This window comes from Prinia subflava (assembly GCF_021018805.1).
Source record: "Prinia subflava isolate CZ2003 ecotype Zambia chromosome W unlocalized genomic scaffold, Cam_Psub_1.2 scaffold_33_NEW, whole genome shotgun sequence".
NCBI classification, from domain to species: Eukaryota; Metazoa; Chordata; class Aves; order Passeriformes; family Cisticolidae; genus Prinia; species Prinia subflava.
In genome coordinates, this window is record NW_026960610.1 from 954,818 (window position 1) to 979,230 (window position 24,413).

The 24,413-nt window shown below is 45.5% G+C and overlaps 1 protein-coding gene across 1 annotated transcript; it reads left to right on the forward strand.

Moving 5' to 3' along the window:
- The first annotated feature begins 447 nt into the window (after positions 1-447).
- Positions 448-12,113, forward strand: LOC134565103 (malignant T-cell-amplified sequence 1). The gene is made up of 6 exons (XM_063424486.1): positions 448-613; positions 1,212-1,364; positions 2,782-2,879; positions 3,960-4,093; positions 5,117-5,184; positions 8,748-12,113. The coding sequence occupies exons 1-6, from the start codon at positions 603-605 to the stop codon at positions 8,827-8,829; spliced, it is 546 nt and encodes a 181-aa protein (XP_063280556.1). The 5' UTR covers positions 448-602; the 3' UTR covers positions 8,830-12,113.
- The last annotated feature ends 12,300 nt before the right edge of the window (positions 12,114-24,413 follow it).

A 24,413-nucleotide genomic window follows, 5' to 3' on the forward strand; every position in this document is an offset into this window, starting at 1 on the left:
CCGAGATCTCTGCAAACCAGGCTTCTTCTCCATCCCCACCTTGAAGATGTGGCAGTGTCGCCTGGGATTGATTCCCTGGCCAGCTCCAGTATCTGCTGTTTGACAAGAACTCAATTTTTTTTCCCCCAGAATGCTGTTGACAGGATCTTGTGTCCTGCTCTGAAGTTGGTGTGAGGATAGCTTCTGCTCTGCTAGTTTGAAGATGGCTGTGTTTTTTCCAGTTAAAAGTATTTTGTGTTTAAATGATGTCAGTAGCTATTAGCACTTCGCTCTTCTTATTTTGCTGAAAAGCGATATATTACCTGGGGAAACAGCGCCGTGCCTGTAAGTACCAAGCACCTGGTTGTTGTGAAAGCCTAATAACGCTGTTGTTGTGCAAGGGGCAACAGGTAGGCAGGAGATGATGCCGAAGATCAGCACCGCCTCGGCGCACGCTGTGCTGCCGGCTGGCCCCGCCTGTTTCGCGGTGATGTAGCGGCGCTTCCGGCGGGTACATAGGGAGGGACGGCTCGGCCGGAGCTGCGTGTGAGCAGCCCTGAGGCTGTGGGTGCCCGCCGGCCCGCCAGCCCCGGCCTACCCGCCCGGCGCCCCCCGCCCGCAGGATGTTCAAGAAGTGAGTGTGGCCGGGCTGGGGGCGTGGGAGGCGCGGGGGAAGGAAAGGGGCCGGGCGGGCCCGGCGCCCCCTCGGGCTCGGCGCTGTGCTGGCGGGAGCGGCCCCGCGGCCTCCTCGGGCAGCGCCGCCCGCAGCCCTGGGCTTTGCCTTGGGCACCCGCTCGTTAAGTGGAGCTGAGTCATTAACTTGTCACAACTTCGGGTGGTAGAAAGCGCCGTTCGTATTTCTGTGGTGGACGTGAAAGATTCTCATCGGGACAGGGCCCTGGGTGTTTGTGTTACCAGCAAAGTACTCTTGGAGTTGAATAAAATAGCACTGTGTACCAGGGTTTATCTGTGAGATTAAACACGTGTTTTGTGGCCGTACTAAAAGTTTAGCGATGAAGACAGGCTACTGAGGGGGGATCCCCTGCTCTCCCCCAGCCCAGTGTTCCCAGGGGACAAATTTAAGCCTCATAAAATCATACATTTGAAAGTTGGACAGTCAGTCTGCTATTAGACTTTCACAGTGAATTTATAAACATTTCTGAAGACAGCTGCTGAAAAATGCACCTTTTGTGCAGCAAAATGTGCATTTCTAAAATACTTTCACTCGACAGATTTGATGAAAAGGACAATGTATCAAACTGTATCCAGCTGAAGACTTCAGTTATTAAAGGTATCAAGAATCAACTGATAGACCAATTTCCTGTTATTGAACCATGGCTAAACCAAATCATGCCAAAGAAAGATCCAGTCAAAATAGTAAGATGGTAAGTATCTTTTATCTTAAACTTTGCTTTTAAGGTGCTAGGATTGCTTCCTTTGTATGTTTACTTTGTACAGTAAATAAACCTAGCACTTTTGATAGGCATCCATCATCTCTTAATAGCTAGTAGTCTGTGTTATGGCCAAACTAGAAAGTTGGTATGTACTCATTGTGCTTTAAAGGCAGATGTTAGTAGGATGCTTGAGGAACTTAAAAATGCTGCCTAATAGTTAATGTGCAGTGTATTCAGGGTCTCTCCAAGGATCAGCCTGTTGTTGAAGGGAAGCATTCAGCTTTATGGATATGGAAGCTGTTATAAATGCGTAGCCAATCAAATTAATAAAAAAGAATTTTATTAATAATTTACAAAATAGAATTTGGAAACAGAATTTGCAAAACGAAAAAGCCACAAACAAAATCAGTGTCGAGCCCGGGGTCGGCACTGGGTGAACCTAGCTTCGGCCTCTATCGCACCGGAGCCCCACTGTTCACAATTTCAGCCTCTGCAGGGTCAGTTTATATACAGTTTTTTGGTCGGACAGGGCATTGCCTCATACTTCTTTGTCTTTCTGATTCCTTTTCCATATTCATGTAATTCTGTCCTCACTGCCTGGATGGTTGAATGGATTTCTTAGTAGAGATGAATACTTGATTCGATTTCTGGGAATCTCGTATTGGGGTGGTATTGGGATGCACACCCCGATGATGGAGGCTAGATCCATATCAAGCGATAATTGTTGCTTCAGTTGTCGGAGTGGGCTTATCTCTCCTCGTAGTCACTCTCCTTTCTGTTGTAAATTGTGGTCCTTGCCAGAGTTTCAGGCAAGGGTTTACAATTCCTGATCATTTTTCTTTAATTCCAAGCCCGAGTGACTGTTACCGTATTCCTTCTAAAACTCGACTGATTTTACACCATCGATCACAAATGTTAGTTATTTCACATTATATTACATGAACATGAATGATTTCACATTTACATTGTATGAACACGAATTACCTCACATCATATATTAAAGAAGCTCAAAATTGTTTGGTTTCCTGTCAGTAACATTTTACTATTTTTGGGCTTCCATATATTATCTTATTTTCCCTTTTTCTGGATAGAGGGCAGTACATTTTTGCTGAGTTCTTCTCCTTATTTACTCCTTGTATTGCATTCAAAAAATAACGCCAAAGAAATGCAGTTTGTGTATTTTGTCAGGGGGTTTCTTTTTTTCTCAAAGGAGGAAGAAGTGAACAGGAGACCACTGCTGAAGAACAAGTCATATAAAAGGATAATATTTTTAGTTTTAAATTTTGTTGCTTATTGACTGTTTTTATTCTCAGGTGTTAAGATAGACCAGACTCCATAAAGTAAAATACTGTATTTAAACTACAGAAGGGTTAAGTAGCTCTTGGAATTTTTTTTTTTTATCTTGCAGTCATGAACATATAGAAATCCTCACTGTGAATGGGGAGTTGCTGTTCTTCAGGCAAAGAGAAGGGATTTTTTACCCGACACTAAGGTTGCTTCACAAATGTAAGTTTCCTGAGGGTGGTCGTGCTGGAAAGAGAAGGGTGATTGTGATTCCACAGGACATCTGTAGAACCAAATTAAAAAGAGCTTCCATTCCATATATTTCATGCATATGCATATTCTAGAATAGATATTAAAGATACAGTATACTTTCTTAACTGGAATTCATTAATTTTCTATTTCAAGTGTCTGTGTGAATTGCTTCCATGCTATATGTTAAGCAATCTGAACTTTGATAAGTAAGAATTAAATTGTGCAAAGCTCTAAAAAAATCTTGAGAGGCTCCCCTAGGACAGAGATATAAATTTGCTATTGTTGGTCCCTATCTTTTTTCTTTCAAGTCTTGTTGTTATACAAATACTTGTAAGTTCTTACTAAAAAACTATTCTGTCTTCCTGAGTTTAATGATGTAATGTACATCTGGCTCCTGTACGAACTTATGCTGCATGCTTTTTACTTTTCGCAATTTGCTCTTGCAATTTTTTTCTTGCTGTTCTACTTGATTATGTTACTTTGTTTTGGATCCCAAAAAATGTTATTCAGTCAGATCTCAGTGTTGGAAATACTTCAAGAGGGTGCCTGCGTTTGCAGGATGGCTTGTAGAGCTGACAGCTTACATGAATTTTGTGCATGTTTGCCTTTTTTGTTCTGTTAACATTAAACTGTTTTTCTTTCATGATGGAGTAATTTGTAAGAGTACTTGGAGTTTGCAGGATTTAAGACCCCTTGGTTTTAAGATCTCTTAGTATGGGCACTTGGATGGTTGTTTTCCCTAGGGGAAAATTGTTGCTCAGTCTATGGGTCTGTGAGTGTGCAGGAGTCATAGCCTGAAGTGCTGGATTATATTTGATTCTCAGAGAAATGATGTGGTCTGGGAGGACAGTACCTATGTTCTTTTGGGTCAGCATTTGTGTCCTTCTGGGATGGTGCTGCCCAGCAGGAGCTCTAGTAATTGTTTCTCAAACTTCCTACCCTTGCAGGACACTCTATATCTAATTGTCCTATTTAAACTGACTTGATAATGAGCTATTCATGTTGTCATGGTGCTGTATTAATTGCAGTGTTGTGTCTTTCCCCTTCTAGACCCATTTATTCTCCCGCATCAGCAGGTTGATAAAGGTGCCATTAAATTTGTCCTGAGTGGAGCTAATATAATGTGCCCTGGCCTGACATCTCCTGGAGCAAAGCTTTACCCTGCTGCTGTTGACACTGTCGTTGTATCCTTAACTATGAATTATTGCTTACTGTGAGATGAGTTAAATTTCTCTTCTTGGATTCAGTTGATCATTATTTGTATTACTTTGGATTTAAATTGGATTTAATGAAATTACTAGTAATCAGAAAGGAGCTGCAGAGGTTTAGATATTGCTTGGCAAGGTTAAAATTGTTCATATTTTTTCACTTAGTCTATGTTCCAAACCACATAACTATTCCTGCTGTACCGTTGGGTAAGCTGCTGTTCCATTAATCTCATTGGTAAGTGGAGCTCTGTAGTGATTTTGTGCAGAACGGTAAAAGTAGATGAGGTGCAGTGTAATTTGTCCCCTGCCTCCTTAGTCAATTTTGTATTCCCTTCAGAAGAATTCTCTCCTGTTCCTAGGGAATTAGGAAAGATGTTTAGGGTCAGTTTTACTGCAGTCAGGACTTGCTCTATTGTGTCTGATGAAGTTAGCATATGTAAAATGAGAAAAGTGTGCTAATTCACTCATTATATTACTGAGAAAAGAACCCTGAACAAATACAGCATTTATAACACCAAGCTGTGCTGCTTTTGTTATTAGTTAGATGCTATAGGAAAAGATCAACAGTTAACATCACGTGTTGCTAAGCTCTGAAAAGGACACGTGATTTCAGTACTTGTGGTTTTTAAATTGGTGTCACAGTTCTTCTGTGCCTTGGAATCTAAAATGGCCCCACAAACATGTGCTGTTTTGTTCCAGAAAGGCAGAGACTGTCATCTCTGTGTTGGGCACAAAGGAAGAAATGTAGCACTGGGAGATTTTCTCTGTAATTGCTGTTCCAAGTTCATAAATACATGCTTTGTTCTACACACTGATTCAGTTGTTAAATTCAGTGCATTGTTTTGCTTATCTTTAAGAGCTGGAGCTCTAGAATTGCTAAAAGGTTAAAAGTTCAACACTGGCTTTTGAAAGTGTTTTTGGAAGTAATTTCTTCATATTGCTTTTACTTTTCTGAAATAGTTTAAAAAGAAATCCGTTTTCCTTAGCAATAATTTGTAGGCAATAATGGCAGAGGGAAAACAACATGCATTATGTGTGGGAGTGATGAAGATGTCAGCTGAGGACATGTAAGTGTTTTATAACATGTAACCTGAAATATAGCCTGTCCCATGTTATAATTCTTATGTTAGTTTGGAGTATAAGCACCACTGTCAAGGTTACTGCATTGCTGTTGCAGCATGTGTTGTTCAAGTACAGAGTTTGTAAGATTTCATTTTGTTGACTGGTATTCAGGGAAAGAAAAGGAGGTGGGGAATGTCTTCTCTCCTTATTGGGAATGAAAATAGTTCTTTTCATGTGAATATGGATTTAAAGACACAAAATATTAGTACTACTACTGAATATTAGTATTTCTAGTGCTCTGATCATACTTTCTCAAAGATCTTGTTGAACAAAAACATACTTTTATCAAGTATTTACTACCTGGGCTAGTCAAGAGATGTAATTTGGATTTGAGAGGATTGAAAACATTGAAGAGATTTTTGTCTGCAGGGACAGCAGAGACTCAAGTCCTACTGGAGCATGATTGCCTGTCTAGGCTTGTTTTTCTCTGTGGCCTGCTCTTTTTCTTTAGGGTCTACCCACATGGAGCATTCCTGCTTGCTGTGCTGACTAACTTAGCTGAACCTCTTGTGAAATTTAGAAGTCTGCTCAGGGGATAAACTGAAAACCATTTGAGAAGGAAAATATATAGGAAATGGAAATGGATGTTAGTTGTTCTTGGCTTTCAGATAGTGCTAAATTATAAGTAGCTAAATCACTTTGTCATTTTAAGTTCTATTAACATCTTGCAAGATGTGAGGTGCACCCAGCAGGTTTGGGCTGTGTTGGTTTCCAGATCCGTCTGTCACTTGTGGCAGTGAGGAAGCTTTTTTGGTGAAAACAAGTCACTCTTTTTTGTGCGGTTAATTCTCAACAGAAGCCTGTCCTAAGCCATAATAGTAGCACGAGGCAGAAGGTTGGAAATGTCTTAGAGGACAGGGATAGAGTGGGACTGCAGAAACCTGGATTTGGACCTGCTGTAGCTGTTGAGGAATTATATTCTTCAGGATTCTTTGTGGTGCTTCAAAAGACTCCAAGAGTAAGTGGAAAGAAAAGCTACTTGTGTCCCAGTCCTAAGTGTGCAGTGATACACTATGATCATTGCAAACCAAGGTCCTTAGTATACTAACTTCAAATACACCAGCCTTGCAGCTGAATATCCTGTTCCTGTGAGAAGCAACATGAACTGTAGAGGAAAATGAAATGGTACTCCTCTCTGCAGCCTGTTAGCTGCTTTTTTGTGTGACATTGTTCCACAATTTTCTGGTTTATGCAGTGGGATTTCAATCTCTTGGTGTGATTACTACATATAATGTGTTAATATTGTGTTAGCAGATTTTCCTTCCTGATTACTTTTGGACAGGTTGTGTAAGTAATAGAACACTTGGTATAAATAGAGTAAATTATATTCTCCAAGGGAATGAAACTTGTTCTCACTCCCAGAAAGAGATTTGTCTTGTTTATTATAGCAAAACTAGTTAATTTTTTTTTTACTGGAAAAAAACCCACATTCAATACAGACACAAACCAGCAATTTTAAAAAGATGACATGACTCAAAATGAAAAGAACAGGGCATATGCCTTTATTAATATTCAGCTCTTTATTAAAGTGATCAGCTCATTATTAAAGTCATCAGCAGGATTGCAGAGTCCGATCGGAGCTTTCCACACTGTTGCAGCCATCCTAAGGAGCAGGTGCTGTCCCAGTTCATCATTCCACTGCAAACAGTAGATGCCGAGTCCTTGTTCCCATAGGAACAGCTAGGAGTTCTCTCTGGTCAACCATCAGAAGGCAGAGAGGTGGAGAGTCTGCCACTGGCGTGCAAAGTCAGCTCTTTGCCCTCAGGGAAAACCTTCGGGAGTTTCCCGTTGTCTGAATCAGTCAGCTCAGCTGGCCAGTTCCCATTCCATTCAGGCTCCTCACAGGTCATGGCGAATCTTCAAACCAGGCCAGGGGGTGCATCCACCCCCTGCTCGGCCAGGGCACTATCCAATTCTCCTCTGACGAATCCAGCTTCCCGTCCCGGGGTGCAGTTTCCCCAAAAAACCCTCCCAGGATCCACCGGGGCGGTGCTATCTGCATATACAAATGCATATGCATTTGTCCTGGTCGCTGCAGAGGCACTCCCGCTGAAGGAGGTAGTTACAAAGAACAGTAACCAGGCAATCAAGGCTGGAGCCACTTCTTTTCACATTTTAATGAGGTAGGAAAGTGTTGCCAGGCAACTCCTCTTCAGGGCAGCTTCCCTCCCCACTCAAACTGGCTGGGGTGTGGGGGTTAAACAGGAAAAACCCCCATTCCTCCAAAAGGCTGGGCGACAGCACAAACCGGGAGGAGGGGGGCCGCACTCCCAGAGCTCTCCCAACATGCCAATGTGTGCTCCGTGTTCTCCCCCGGGGGGGACGGAGCTGTCCCGCCACGGGGCTAGCACAGGGACAGCCCAGCCCTTTTTTTTTTTGACCGGGAAACTTGTTCATAACAAAAAGATATAATACTATAGAGGATAGCATGTCTGTAACAAACTGCAAGTCCTTGGCACATAAATTTAGCATTTTTAATTCTTTATTTAGTGAGTAGATGACCTGCATCTAGAAGTGAGGCAGGTCACCTGCATTTGATTGTGTCAGTGGCACACTTGGAACCAGAACTTGTTAGATTCCACATTCCAGTTGTCTTGTACCACATTCTTTGCTGGGAGGGGAAGGCTCACAGCTACTGTGCTACTTTGATACAGAAATGCTGAAATTAAGAAAAGTAGCAGAAGTGTTATCTGAAGAACTGTCCCACACAAAGAAGTAGTAAAAATACTGTGGAAAGCTGTTGAAAAAATGTGGAAGGCAAATATTGTCTGTGGAGTCCCTTGTGCCCTTAAAAGTATTCCCAACTGCCTTGCCTTGGAAAAGTGAAGATTAAAGATACCCCTTCCACATGTAACAAAGGCTTTCCCCCCATGGTTCTTTGCAAACATTGCGCAATCTGCTCCCTGGGTGTTCCAATGTCCATCAGTCCCCCATGGTGTCCCCTTCCCCTGGTTCCCCATTGTCTGTGGGGCCTGGTGTCCAGTTTCTGTCTTCCCTATGGTCACTTGCCCCCTGGCCTGCCCTTTGTACCACCCACGAACCTGAGACACTATATAACCGAGAAAACCACATGACTTGTCCCTTTTTCAGCTCCTGATCTCTTTGGCACATGGAATTAACTTCGCTGGAACTAATCTGGTGGCTGAGGGCCTTCTACCTCCTTGCTTAAACTAGCCAGTAATGTGTGTGGATGTGTGGCTTGATTGCTTTGCCTGAATTCTTCTCAAGCGGTTTCTCCACTGGAGAGGCTGACTGCGATTTAATTAGGCTGCAGCTACACTCCGAAAAAGACACACTGTTACAATTGTCCTCTTATCAGTCAGCAGTGTGGGCACATGTAATAACAAATATTGTTTCTTGTCCACCTGCTGTGGAAGATAATGACTTTGTGGTTGATAGCTTTCCCCTTCTAGCTGACAAATGTTGCAGTTTTTGCTTGAAATAATATATTTTGTAGTGTTCTCCTATTTAACCTAGCTAATACTTCTGTACATATTTCCTTCTACAGTGAGAAGGTCAACAAAGGGATTGGTATTGAAAATATCCACTATTTAAATGATGGCCTTTGGCATATGAAGACATACAAGTGAAACAACAGGAACTGTTACTCCAAAGGAATGCACTTAGATTAAATGTGGACTGCTTTGTAATTCCTTGTTTTTAATTTGACTGAACGTACGAATTATTTTGTTCTGTGGCTATGCTAAATAAATCAATTGAATGCAAAAGTACTGTTAGGTTACAATAATTTTCTAGATTTCTTTTTATTACAGTTATTTTGTTTTGTCTTAAAACTGAGTCTTCAGTGACTGAAGATATTTGATGAAAGATTCTGCATGGACTGTGAGTAGACTGTTTCAAATGGAAAGGAGGAAAAAGCCAAGAAATGTTTACATTTTTGTGCTGTTCTAAAAGTAATATAAAGTGTGTGTGAAATATAAATATGGTTTATAAAACCTCTGAAGCATTTCAGATTTTTTCTTCTGGTTGACATCTTGTTAGTCTACCTAGTTTCTTGAATGTGGAGAAATCAGGTTTTCTTATTGTAATAAGTTAGCCAAGACTCCATTATCTTCATGCAGGAAAAGCCAATTCTTTATTATCACAACTCATACAGTTTTTACAGACCTTGTGTGCAACTTTAATTGGTTAATAGCTTTCTTTCCAATTACTCTATTGGTTAGTAAAAGATATTCTACTTGTCCATCAAATCTTTCTATTCTTAGATTGTTTACATATTTTCTTATTCTCATGGGACAAATCCCTTGTTATTGCAGGTGCATTTGTTTTTCAACCCAGGAATAGGTTGTTATGCTAACGAGTTTTCATACCAAGATTGTTTTCACATGGGAACTCTCAAATTACTTAGAAGAAGTGACAGGCTAACTGGAAATTTAGCAGAGCAAGCCTGATTTTATGAGACCTTTCTTTTATAATTCTTTTACCTGTCACGACATTTTCTGACATTATTTTTTAACTTATTAAGAACATTAACTTCATTTTACTTTAAGGATTTTCTCTTTTTATTATGCATTTATCTGTATAGGATTTATGAACTCAGACTGATATGTCGATTAGAAATTCTTTTATGGTAGCTCATATCTGAAGACTCTATGTATGTTCAGATTTCTACCTGCCAACACTTTGATACTGCTCTCCTTCTAGTGGAGTTTCTATTAATGGTGGGCACACTACCAGTGAAGAGTGTGCCACCCTGGTCCCTGATGCTCTCTACTCCCTGCATGCCACCTTATTTTAGGAGCAGAAACAAAATCACTGTTAAATAAAAGCATGACAGCAAAACATGTTTTTCAGTGTAGCCTGGAGCAACTTTTTCAGGCGGAACTTGAAGAGCTCTCAGCTTGTGCACACTGCCACATGTCCCCATACAGCTACAGAATACGTTCAGGAACACTGTGTGTCTGACTGGATAATCCAGTCCTTTACTCAGCATATCCAAAGCTATGCCTATGGAAAAATGGAATACTGTAATAAATTAAGGAAACTTTTAAGGTCTACGACTCATGTCTCTGGAAGCATTTTATTAATATTTTAAGTCTTTATTCTAACACATGCATTTTACAACAGCAGAATGTAACTTTGTGTGCCAGCACCTTGTCTTGATGCTGTTCTGCAGGCTTGGTTTCCCCACCCTGGGACCTTTACAGACGATGATAGTGGAGGGTTAAAAAATGATTTCTGCATGGCAAGCGGCTAACTGCAGGTGGTGGGGAGCTAGAAGACGCACAGCCTGAAACGTGATGCAGCCTGGCCTTGGAACAAACGTCAGCTTACTGCAGCTAGCATCATACTATTGTTTTAATCTAATCAGGTGTGACTCCAGCCCGGGAGATAATTGGGAAGCATTCTCTTAACCAAATCAAGTATAACTCAGGGTAAAGTATAGGTATGATTTGAGATAGTAACTAAGGATTAGGGGAGCCAGTAGCTAGGGGTGGGTGCTTGTAGTAGTGCATTTTTACACACAAACAAGTGTTTCTATATAAGGGAAAGAGTTTCAGCTTACCTTGAAACATATAAGGAAGTTAAACTAGAAATTTCTATAGCCTTCTCACTGTAATTGGTTCAGTGCCAGTACAGAGGCACTGATTGGACTTTGGAAGTATACCTCAAAGCCTGTTGCCAATTTCATTGGGCAAAGTGCCAAATAGCCCACCTAGGTCATTCAGCCTTTAAAAAAAGAGCACAAAAGAACTTAAGAGCTTTTTTGTAATGCCTTAGCCAGTGCAAGTGTCTTCTACACTGTGTTTGCCTTGTATTTTTTTGTTTTATAATGTTTATAACTTTTGTTGTTATTAAAACCTTTATTTTACAAAGCATGTCCAAAGAAGCTGTCTCGCTATTCATTTAGCCATTTCTCCGCAAGGCTGGACCCTTGGAAAGTATTGAGATCTTTCAACAGGTGCTAGTTAACGTATATGTAACTTGAAAGTATGAAATCTCAAAGCAACTCTGTGTTCTGGGGCACAAGATTTGGGCGTCCCACCGCCCCTGTGTCCCCGCGTGCTCTAATAAAGAACCGCATATGATCGCCATTGTGTGGTTGTATGTTTTCCTACGCTAACATTTTGGCGACCCAGGACAGGACCTTGTGGGGGCAGCTAGGACCCCATGACCCGATCACGCTGCAGCCAACACTGGGTGATTTTTCAGGGAGCCCATCGGCGCCGCAACCCTCACTGCTCACAACGACCCCTGGTGAGAGGTAAGGTTCTTTATTTTCTGGTCTGGGTGCCTACCATTAAGACGCAGCAAAAGCTACGCTTGGTTGGTGTGAGAGTCGGAGCCCGAGGGTCCCTGGTTTTGCTTCACAACCTTCGTCAAGGTCCTCTGTCAAGGAAGGGACTGTGTGCAAGGGGCTCGGCCTAACCCACGGTGTGTGTGTATACCAAGCATTGCACTGCAGGTGTGACTACTGGACTGGAGCTGGCTCCCATGGGAACTTGTACGAAGACAATGGACGGCTGGACAGCCTGTGCTTACCTGCAACCGGGTCCAGACCTGCTTGTCCCAGACCTGCTTGATCTAAGCGGTTGCACCTGGTTCCCAGAGCAACGGGGCTCCTCACAATGACTTTCGGGTGCTCCCTCCTGATCCTGCCCACGTTGGCCAGGTGCCCCCCGCTTCTGAAATGACTATAAAAGCTTCCCCCTGTGACTCACACTTCGAGATCTCCCCACGGACAGAAGACGAATCCATTGGCCAGATGCCACGCCACGAGGACGCCTCTGCCGTTGGTAGCTATATCCCCCTGCCCCCCTTTCCTCGCTCTGTATCCTATTTTTCCTTTCTCATTCCCTCTATGGCAAGTGTTGTTGGCACTCAATAAAGGTGCATTTGTTGTATGATTAAACTATTGTCCCCTCAAGTACTTTTTGCACTCTGAGATCACACGAATCTATCATGATTCCTGCTTGGATCGTGACATTTGGGCAAAAGGAATTCCTGGTGGTATTGCCTAGGCAGCCATCTGTCAGACATCGCGAAAACATTGCAGGATCGGCATCTGTGGTTTTTAATGTATCTGAAATATGGAGAAACTAAAAGGGTTAAAAGAGGTTTTGGGCAGCAATAAGGCCTCTATACCAAGTTCTTCTCCTTGGGGTTGTTTGTTGGCACGTTGGAAAGACGAAATTTCGGTCAGGAATTACAAAAAGCTAAATTGATTGAGTATTGTAATGTGAGCTGGCCAAAATATGCTTTGCCTGAAAACCAGAGCTGGCCACAGAACGGGTCTTTGGACTTGAAGGTTATTACATGTCTTGGTTTGAAAGACAGGTATCTGCTAGGAAGGGGGCAGGACCTCCCTAGAGATGGAGAATTTGAATCCCCTCCCTCCAAGTTATTCTAATTTAGAAGATTAAAGGGGCTTTCAGACAGAGGTATGGGGATAGGAATAACAGTTCTTTACTAGTATATATGACAAAACAACAAAAAAACAACTACAGCATTCATAATAAACAGAACCAAGAACCTTGAGGGCTTTCTTTCACAAAAAGGCCAGGGCAGTTTGATCTCGGTGCCCCTGCAGGACTCCGAGAGGCTGAGCTGGAACAGTGGAAAGTCCCAGGCTGGTGGATGAGATGAGGAGCTCTGTGCTGGTAGCTGGAGCAGCAGGGGTGTCCCGGCAGAGCTGGGCAGTGCAGGGCTACAGAGTAGCAGAGGAACCTCAAAGCTCCGAAGAAGCAGCGGTGGTGGGGGGAGGGCTGGAGAAAACGAGCTCAGGATTCCCGGGTACACAAGCAGATGACGGTAGATTTCCCAGGACGAGACGGAGGCAGAGTGATGGCCGTGAACTCTTCCTGCAGCGAGGGGCAGCTTGACTGTCTTCCTCGGCGCTGAGAGCAAGAGTCCCAGACCCCCTCCCCCAGCTCTGTCTTTTTACCTTTCCCAAAGCTCGTTATCTCTCCCCTCTGAGGGACACTCCCAGAGACTTAAAAACAATAGGTGTAGCCTTGTGCTGCCATGTCCTTCAACTACTCCCTTTTGTTCTGATTAAGTACTGTCATTAAGGTTTCTTGGAAACTTATGGGAAAAAATTCTGTAAGTGAAAAAAAAGGCAAATCTAACCCCCAACATTATCCACCCCGATTTTTTTTCATACCAACCTATTACACTGAATTTAAACCTTTAAAAATATATACATTCATGCACTACCTAAATTATATACATATATACATACAGATATGGGTACAGACACGTGATGTGGGTAATTCATCCTAAAACAAAGTCTCCTTGAGGTATGCATCTGGTCTCTCCATCCTTTTGCATCATCCACCAGGTGCATCCTGGTCCCTGAGCGAAGACAACCCCATGGATGGGATTGTCTGTGCTGGAGGCAGAATTAATCCAAATAGTTTTTCCCAGCATACCTCTCATGTGTACTACTGGAACCTTATCTCCATCTGTTGTTCTCAGGGGCTCAGATTGGGCAGGATCTGCTCGGTTGGTGGAACCTCGAGTGTTCAATAACCATGTGGCCTTTGCTAAATTCATCTCCCAGTTCTTGAAAGTCCCCCCACCCAGTGCCTTCAAGGTGGTTTTAAGCAGGCCATTGCACCGTTCAACTTTCCCGGCTGCTGGTGCGTGATAGGGAATATGGTATACCCACTCAATGCCATGTTCCCTAGCCCAGGTTGCTATAAGGCTGTTCTTGAAATGGGTCCCATTGTCTGACTCAGTTCTCTCAGGGGTGCCATGTCTCCACAGAACTATCTTTTCCAGGCCCAGGATGGTCTTCCGGGCAGTAGCGTGTGTCCTGGTTTGAGGGGAAGTGAGTTTTTTTCAAGAGGTTGTGGTCAAACCAATCAGTGGTCAGGTTTGAATGTTGCCATTTTTTAGTGGCCACTGAGGGGTTGGACATGCCTCCGAGGACACAAGGAGTTAAAAGCAAGGACTCTCAGAAGGTCTGTCTCTTTTGGGTTCCGGTTTCAGCAGGGAAACATCTCCTCTCCCCTGCTCAGCTGGCCGGGCTGAGGAGAACCACGCGGCCGAGCTGGCCCCGGGGGGGGGGGAAGAGAGTGAACAGGACTGGAGCTGAGCTGGCCTGCACCCTGCCGAGAGCCAGAAACTGTTAACCCTTTCTTGGCAGAAGGAAACTTTTTTCCCAGGCATTGATTCTCATGGCTAGTGGTTTCAGAAGAGAAAGAAAAACAGCCTGAGACCGAGATAATAAAGCACAATTGGAAAGAACCCTATGGGCAGGGAATTGAAGAAGAGTGGCTTCTGAGCTGGACTTTTCTTGCGTAATGTTAGCCATAGACTGAACTCAAGTCTCTTTTGAACGTAAACTGCATTTGGGTAGATGCAGCTGCCTCTGCTTTTGCTACAGTGACTGGCACTTTAGGAGTGGAGCGAACAGAGAAGAGAGGGGGAGGGTGTGGTGGCACCCTCTGCCCTCAGGGAAATCCTGCTCTTGGAACCCTCAGCCCCAGGGGAAAAATGAGGAGAGCTCAGCATGCAAGCATCCTTAAAAGAGCCCTATATATAGCTTTGGCCCATGGACAGTGGTGAGAGCACTGGACATGGAAAAGAGAGTGTCACCACGCCAACTTTCTCCAGGCGGTGCCACGGGTGACATGGAAACACATAAGGGGTGGACCCGTGTTTTCTGAGGAGCAGTCTGTGGTGCAAGAGAGACTCCTCTCTCCCTTGCTGAATTGAAGATTAGGGTTTTTTTGAGTGGTGATTGTTTGATTTAAAACCCAAGGGTTTGGTCTATGGAGGGTAACATGTAGGGGGTGGAAATTGGGAGAGGAGAAGAAATGTTCTGGGAAGGTTGCATTTCTGTTTTGTGTGTGTGTTTAGAGTTTTCCTTTCTATTTCTGTTCCTATGTAATGTAATAAAGTTTTGTTCTCTGTTTTCAAGTTTTAGGCCTGCTCTGCTCTGTTCTTGACCACATCTCACAGTAGCTCATTAGGAAAAACATACACTCATGGGTGCATTAACATCTGGCCAGTGCTAACCCATGACAGCGTGAGACACAGGGTAGGTTTCCAGCCATCCAGTGGTGGCTTCCACCATGATCAGTACGTAGCGCTTGCTTTGGCGGATTTGGGGAAGGGCGATGTAGTCAATTTGCCAGGCCTCCCCATACCTATATTTGGACCACTGCCTGCCATACCATAGGGGCTTCACTCGCTTGGCCTGCTTGATGGCAGCACATGTTTCACAGTTATGGATAACCTGAGAAATGCTGTCCATGGTTAGATCCACCCCTCGGTCTCATGCCCACTTATAGGTGGCATCTCTGCCCTGATGACCTGAGGCGTCGTGGGCCCATCTAGCTAGAAACAACTCTCCCTTGTGTTGCCAATCTAGGTCTATCTTTGACACTTCCATCTTGGCAGCTTGATCTACTTGCTCATTGTTTCGGTGCTCCTCATTAGCCCGACTCTTGGGGACATGGGCATCTACATGGCGGACTTTTACAGGTAGCTTGTCTACCCAAGCAGCAATGTCTTTCTATTCATCAGCAGCCCAGATTGGTTTTCCCCCACGCTGCCAGTTGGCCTTTTTCCACCTTTCCAGCCAACCCCACAGAGCATTGGCCACCATCCATGAATCAGTGTAGAGGTAGAGCTTTGGCCACTTCTCTCTCTCAGCAATGTCCAGGGCCAATTGAACAGCCTTGAGTTCTGCAAGTTGACTTGATCCACCTTCTCCTTCAGTGGCTTGTGCAACCTGTTGTGTGGGGCTCCATACGGCTGCTTTCCACTTCTGGTTTATCCCTAGGATGCGACAGGAACCGTCAGTGAAAAGAGCATAGCAGGTTTCTTCTGCTTGCAGCTGATTATACGGTGGAGCTTCTTCGGCATGTGTCACTTGCTCTTGTTCCTCTTCATCAAAGAGATCAAAGTTTTCACCTTCTGGCCAGTTGGTAATTACTTCTGAAATCCCAGGGCGATTTGGGTTTCCGATACGGGCGCGCTGAGTGATGAGGGCAGTCCATTTGCTCCATGTGGCATCGGTGGCGTGGTGGGTAGAGGGAACCTTTCCTTTGAACATCCACCTTAACACTGGTAGTCAGGGTGCCAGGAGGAGTTGTGCTTCTGTGCCAATCACTTCTGAGGCAGCCTGGACTCCTTCATAGGCAGCCAAGATTTCTTTCTCTGTTGGGGTGTAGTTGGCTTGAGACCGCCTGTAGCTCCGACTCCAGAATCCCAGTGGTCGGCCCCGAGTCTCACCAGGCACCTTCTGCCAAAGGCTCCAGGACAGGCCGTGGTTCCCGGCTGCAGAGTAGAGCACGTTCTTCACCTCTGGTCCTGTCCCGACTGGGCCAAGGGCTACTGCATGAGCAATCTCCTGCTTGATCTGGGCAAAGGCTTGTTGCTGCTCAGGGCCCCAATGGAAATCATTCTTCTTATGGGTAACCAAGTAAAGAGGGCTCACAATCTGGCTGTAACTCAAGAATGTGCATTCTCCAAAAGCCTATGGCGCCTAGGAAAGCTTGCGTTTCCTTCTTGCTGGTCGGTGGAGACATCGCAGTGATTCTATTGATGACCTCAATGGGAATCTGAGCCGCCCATCTTCCCACTTTACTCACAGGAACTGGATCTCCTTGGCAAGTCTCTTGACTTTGCTCTTTTTGATGGCAAAACCAGCACCCAGGACAATCTGGATGATCTTCTCTCCTTTCTCAAACACTTCTCTTGCTGTGTTCCCCCACACAATGATGTCATCGATGTAGTGTAGGTGTTCTGGAGCCTCACCCTTTTCCAGTGCAGCCTGGATCAGTCCATGACAGATAGTGGGACTATGCTTCCACCCCTGGGGCAGTCGGTTCCAGGTGTACTGCACGCCCCTTCAGGTGAAAGCAAACTGAGTCCTACATTCTGCAGCCAGAGGAATGGAGAAAAATGCATTAGCGATGTCGATAGTGGCATACCACTTTGCTGCCTTGGACTCCAGCTCGTACTGGAGTTCCAGCATGTCTGGTACAGGGGCGCTCAGTGGTGGAGTCACTTCATTCAAGCCACGATAGTCCACAGTTAGTCTCCATTCTCCATCAGATTTCCGCACAGGCCAAATGGGGCTGTTGAAGGGTGAGTGGGTTTTGCCGACCACCCCTTGGCTCTCCAGCTCTAGGATCATCTTGTGGATGGGGTTCACAGCATCTCGATTTGTCCGATACTTCCGGCGATGCATCGTTGAGGTGGCAACAGGTACTCGTTGCTCTTCTACCTTCAGGAGTCCTACTGCAGATGGGTTCTCTGATAATCCAGGCAAGGTGTTCAATTTCTTAATGCCCTCTGCCTCCACGGCAGCTATTCCAAAAGCCCATCTGAACCCCTTAGGGTCTTTGTAATAGCCATTCCTGAGATAGTCCATGCCTAGAATACTCAGACCCTCTGGGCCAGTCACAATCGGATGTTCCTGCCACTCCTTCCCAGTCAGGCTCACCTTGGCTTCCAACAGAGTCAATTCTTGTGATCCCCCTGTCACACTGGCAATGGAAATAGGTTCTGTTCCCTCATGTTCTGATGGCATTAGGGTACACTGCGAACCAGTGTCGACCAAAGCTTTATATTTCTGTGGCTCTGATGTGCCAGGCCATAGAACCCACACAGTCCAAAAGACTCGGTTTTCCCGTGCCTCTTCCTGGCTAGAGGCAGGGCCCCTCCAGCACCAGTTACTACTCTCTTCCTGTGCATACATAGTAGAGGTTCCTTCAAGGGGGTCTGACAGAGCATCCTCATTTCTGTAATACCTGACAGCCTGGTCATGGGAGGCTGAGGCTACCTTCATTCTAGTGGAACCCCCTTGGTTAGTGTTTCTCTCCTTGAGCTCATGCACCTGTGCTGCTAGAACAGAAGTGGGTTTCCCATCCCACCTTCCCATGTCTTCCCCATGGTCACGCAGGAAGGACCACAGGTCAGCTCGTGGGATGTACCCTCTCTCTCTAGCTGAGGGACGTTGGGTTCTGACCCTGGGGCCTGTGACTCACACCGGTGCTACATGGGAACTGTTCCTCCTCATCTCCTCCCTTACCTCCCTTATCTCCTCTTGGAGTTCTTTAACCATGGCAGAGACCTGAGTCTGCATTGGGCCACTGATCATACTGTCAAAATTTCTAAGCTTGCTGGCTACAGAACCTACAGTCTCTCAGTTGGTATCAGCATTAATCGTTGACATGAATGTTTTGTATTCAGATGGCCCTTTAGTTGCTACATTCCACAACATTTGCCCTGTGCACCTGACTTTGTCGGGGTCATTGTCATGCTGTCTACCCCTCCCAAAAAGTACCTCCAGTATTGCTACTTCTCTCAGCTGTTGGATCCCTTCCTCAAGAGACTTTCAGCGCATGCTATGGTGGTGCTCCTGCATTCTGTCTCTGTGGACAAACCTCTCCCTTACACTCATTAAAAGCCGGTCCCAAAGGTGAAGGGGTCCTTTCTCTTTTACAAATACCCGATTCACACCAGTCTTGGGTCAAGGGTCCCATATTCCTTGCCTCACCACCATCCAGTTGCACACCTCTACCCATAAGGTCCCAAACCCTAAGTAACCAGGTTGTACAAGGCTCACATCCCTGTCGTGCAGCATCTTTTTGCAGACTACAGAGATTTTCATATGACAGAGACTCGGTGATGATCTCAACCTCTGGCTCCCCTGTGGGTTGTGAGGGCCTCCTTTTTCATCCTTATCACCTGGATGCTCTGATTTCACCTTATATTTCTTCCTTTCCACAGGGGCAACTGCTGCTGGCTGTGACTGCCCCTGTGGTTCAGCTGGAACCTGGACGGTTGTAACGTCTGTGGGTTCCACTGCTGCACCTTCAGACTCTGCCTCTTCAGGGCAGGGGGAGGGTTTGCCACTAGCTGGGGCTAATGAGGCCAATGAGGCCACCACTAGCGAAGTGTGCTCCTTCAGCATCTGGCCCATCTCCTTCACCAGAACTCCCACCACATGTGGGTGGTTCATTTCTGAGGTGGGCTTCATGGCAGGGTCAGGTGGTGGGGCAGCATCCGTAGTCTGTGGGGCAGTGTCAGGCTCCATGGCAGCATCCCCAGTCTCTAGGGCAGTGTCAGGCTCCATGGCAGCATCCTTGTTCTCTGGGATAGGTATCAGGGTGGTTATCCAGGTCAATCTCCCCTTATCTCGGAATACTAAATAGAATAGGCCTGTGAGCAATACCAGCCATTGTATGATATCATTAGCATTCAGAGAAGATTTAAACCCTTCAAAAACTGGTGGAATAGACCCAAACAGCTGAGTGAAGGGTTGGGAAAAAATTTCTCCTGGTGTCATTTCCTCACAGTAAGTAACATTGTTAAAGTAACCCCACAAACACTTAGAGTGTGATAGCCATGTATCCATGTGTGTGCCTTTCAGAGGAAGTTAAAAATCCATGAATTCCTCACCTTATTAACCCACAGTGCAAACTGGATAACAGCCACAGTAGCCTTAGTGAGAGGGCCCATGTTTAGATAAGGGCCTGCAAATGGGAGAAACACAGCCACAACCACATGCCACCCAAACCAAGGTAGGCTAGACAACATGATGCTATTTAGAGAGGTTTCTATACCCAGTACACAAAGTCACTTAAGAACTGTTATTCCTTCTCCTCTCAATGCCCTTGTGCCCCACAGTGGGTGCCAAAAAATCTGTCTTGCTTTGAAAGACAGGTATCTGCTAGGAAGGGGGCAGGACCTCCCTAGAGATGGAGAATTTGAATCCCCTCCCTCCAAGTTATTCTAATTTAGAAAATTAAAGGGGCTTTCAGACAGAGGTATGGGGATAAGAATAACAGTTCTTTACTAGTACATATGACAAAACAACAAACAAACAACAACTACAGCATTCATAATAAACAGAACCGAACCTAGAACCTTGAGGGCTTTCTTTCACAAAAAGGCCAGGGCAGTTTGATCTCAGTGCCCCTGCAGGACTCTGAGAGGCTGAGCTGGAAGGGAGGGAAGTCCCAGGCTGGTGGATGAGATGAGGAGCTCTGCGCTGGTAGCTGGAGCAGCAGGGGGTGTCCCGGCAGAGCTGGGCAGTGCAGGGCTACAGAGTAGCAGGGGAACCTCAAAGCTCCGAAGAAGCAGCGGAGGTGGGGGGAGGGCTGGAGAAAACGAGCTCAGGATTCCCGGGTACACAAGCAGATGATGGTAGATTTCCCAGGACGAGACGGAGGCAGAGTGATGGCTGTGAACTCTTCCTGCAGCGAGGGGCAGCTTGACTGTCTTCCTCGGCGCTGAGAGCAAGAGTCCCAGACCCCCTCCCCCAGCTCGGTCTTTTTACCTTTCCCAAAGCTCGTTATCTCTCCCCTCTGAGGGACACTCCCAGAGACTTAAAAACAATAGGTGTAGCCTTGTGCTGCCATGTCCTTCAGCTACTCCCTTTTGTTCTGATTAAGTACTGTCATTAAGGTTTCTTGGAAACTTATGGGAAAAAATTCTGTAAGTGAAAAAAAAGGCAAATCTAACCCCCAACATTACACAACTTAGGTCACTTTGTGCACAAGACGGAATGTTGGAACAGATCCCATACCTGGATTTATTCCTCTGCTTGCTCAAAAAACCGGTTTGGTTGTTGGAGGGCGGTTTTGAAGCAGTAAGGCTTGAAAATAATAAATCCTGGCTTGCGTCCAAGATAAACATTGTATGCAACATGCGATTTTAAGTGAAGCTTTGGGAGGAGGAGATGAACTGGACCCGGATTTATTAGTGGCAACTTCGGCCCCTGCATCCACCATAGCTCCCTCAACACCGAGTTCTACCCCACTCACCCTGACCTCACCTGATTCTCTTACCCCTCCCTCGCTCATGCCTGCACAATATGCTTCTCCTCCACCTTTGTTTGGAGGAAATTATCCTCCTTTGCCTATGCCTGCTCCTCCTCCGCCTGTTCAGGGAAACCCCCCTTCTCCACATATACCTGCTCAAAGCTATCCTGCCCCCCCGCCGACGCCTGTTCAAAGATTTATTCCTCCTCCAACTCCAACTCAAGGGTACCCTCCCCTCCCACCTACACCTCCTTTGCCAGCACCTGTCCCCTCTGCCCCCCTGTACCCTCCCCTGCCAGATTCGCCTGTCCAGGATGTGATTGTGAAGTGGAAGCAAAGGGGGGATGCAGAGAAGGCAGATAGAATGGAAAGTAGTGACAGTGAAGTGGATGAGCTAGATGCCCCAGTAGCTCACCGAACACGAGGAAGACTGGCCCCGGCGTGGCCTAAGGCAGGAAAGAGTATATTGAAATCAGGCAAACAAAAGAGAACAATTATTGCACCACTAAGGCAAGGGGTGGGAACTAATGGACCTGTCTTTGTAAAGGTACCCTTTTCACCTGCTGATTTAGTCATATGGAAACAATCAGCTGGAACATATAGAGAAAACCCAGATAAGGTAGCTTGCGTGGTTAAGATGATAATGAAAACTCAGAACCCTGATTGGGAAGATATTCATGTGATATTAGACACTCTGATGGATGAGAAAGAAAGGGACATGGTACTTTGGGCAGCAAGAGAAAGAGCTAGAGAAGACATACAAAACGGTTTGGTGACAGGGACTCTGGATTACAATTTTCCCACTGCAGACCCAGAGTGGGATGCTAATGACCCATCTGGAGTAGATATGCTGAGGCTAAAGAGATATCAGGAGTGGATTTCAATAGGTGTTCAACAGGCAATACCTAAGAGTATGAACTGGTCTAAGTTATATGGAATTTGAGAGGAAAAGAATCTCCCACTGCCTTTCTAGAAAGACTTAAGGAAGCAGCTAGAAGATATACTGATCTTCAGGTAGACAGTGAGCAAGGAAGAATTCAGCTTGCCTTTATTTTTCTGGGCCAAGCACAGGAAGATATTAGAAGAAAGCTACAGAAACTAGAAGGTGAAGAGTTAAGAAATCTGGATAAACTCCTAGAAGTTGCCTGGAAGGATTACAATAACAGAGATAGAGAAGTTGCCAAGAAACAGGGGCAAAGTCTTTTGGCGGTTTTACAGGGACAGGGGTGAGGACGTGGTAGAGTAGGTCGTAGCGGTAATAGAGGTGGCTTTGGCAGAGGTTCTGGTCATGGGGGGCTAGGGGTAAATCAATGTGCTTATTGTAGGACAGAGGGACATTGGAAAAAAGTGCCCAAGCCAATTTAGCCAGATTGGTCAGCCTCAGTGTCGTGGTTGCGGGGGAGGTGAATTTTTCCAGGGGGATGTGGGCAGTCCAATCAGTGATCAGCTTTTCTGCTGGCACCTAGATTGGTCACTCAGAGGTTTGGACACGCCTCTGAGGACACAAAGAGTTAAAAGCAGGACCCCAAGGGGGTTCGGCCTCTTTTCAGATCCTGGTTTTAGCAGAGAGACGTGTCAGGCTTCCTTCCCCTGCCCAGCCACGAGGCTGGGTGGGGGAGGGGAAACACGTGGTCGGCTCAGGTAAGCCGGAGCCCCGGGGGGGAGAAGAGAGGAGACAGGACTGGAACTGAACTGCCCCGTCCAGGATGGAGGGGTGGAAAACTGTGGAAGTGCTTTCTGTGTGTACTCACCCCCCTCCCCCCCCCAAACTCTGAGAGAAGGTGCCCAGCCACGTGGGAGTTGCGGAGCTTGAGAGTGCCTGAGCCTGCAGCACCCTGCCGAGAAAAAATTGTTAACCCTTGTGTAGCAGAAAAAAACTTTTCTTAGACATTGATTCTCATGACTGGTGGTTTCAGAGAGAGAGAAGCAGCCTGAGACTGAGATGATAAAGCATGATTAGAAGGAACCCGATGGAAGAATGAGAAGAGTAGCCTTCTGAGCTGGACTTCTCTTGCATAATGTCAGCCATGGACTGAACTTAAGTCTCTTTTGAACATAAACTGCATTTTGGGTAGATGCAGCTGCCCTGCTTTTGCTACAGTGACTGGCACTTGAAGAGTGAAGCGAGCAGAGAAAAGAGGGGGAGGGTGAGGTGGCGCCCTCTGCCCTCAGGGGAGACCTGCTCCTGGAACCCTGGCCCCTGAGTAAAAAGGGGAGAGCTCGGCATGCAAGTATCCTTAAAAGAGCCCTGTATGCAGTTTTCAGCCTTTGGACAGCAGTGAGAGCGCTAGACATAGGAAAAAGAGAGTGTCACCCTGGCAGACCTCTCCGGGCGGTGCCATGGGTGACATGGGAACACATAAGGGGTGGACCCGTGTTTTCTGAGGAACAGTCTGTAGTGCGAGAGAGACTCCTCTCTCCCTTGCTGAATTGAAGATTAGTTTGTTTTTAAGTGGTGATTGTTTGATCTAAAACCCAAAGGTTGGTCTGTGAAGAGTGATGTGTGGGGAGGTAGAAACTGGGAAAAGAAATGTTCTAAAAAGTTTTTATTTCTGTCTCTGTGTGTGTTTAAAAGTATTTCTGTCCCTGTTCTTATGTAATGTAATAAAGTTTTGGTAGGTTTTTTTTGTTTTCAAGATTTAAGCCTGCTCTGCTCTGTTCCTGATCACATCCCACAGTAGCTGTTAGGGAAAAAAAACATATTCATGGGTGCATTAACATCTAGCCAGTGCCAACCCATGACACTCAGTTAGACAGCATGTTTAGCCAGAGTGGTGAGCCCCAGATGGATGGTGTAGCCAGTGTCGTGGTTTTACATGAGAGAGAGCCAGGATCAAGAGAGCCCATGGTGACTTTGCATTTAGAAGGGAAAGACGTAGATTTTCTCATTGACACAGGGGCAACACATTCTGTATTAAATTATCTCGAGGGGCAAGTTGGGAACAGGTCGGCAGCAGTCATCAGAGCCACAGGGAAGGAGGAAATACGGCCATTCCTGCAACCCCCAGATTTGAGCTTTGAAGATAAGGTCTTGACCCATGAATTTTTATACATGCCAGATTGTCCAGCTCTGCTCTTAGGGCGCGATCTACTGGCAGCACTGGAGGCAGTAATTACTTTTGAGAATGGTGAACTTGTAATGAGAAAACCTGAGTCTAACACAGGAAAGATTTTGATGATAAAAGAAAAACCAATTTCTAGTATTCTTAAAGAAGTAGAGGATGCAGTAATTCCCTCTGTCTAGGAAACAGATGTACCTGGAAAATTGAAGTTAGCACAACCGGTACATGTAGAGTTAAAAGAAGGAGCAAAGGCTGTAAGAATCAAGCAGTACCCTATAAAACCAGAAGCACGACAGGGAATAGCAAAGACCATTGATAAATTCTTAAAATATCGAATTCTAGAGGAATGTGAATCAGAACACA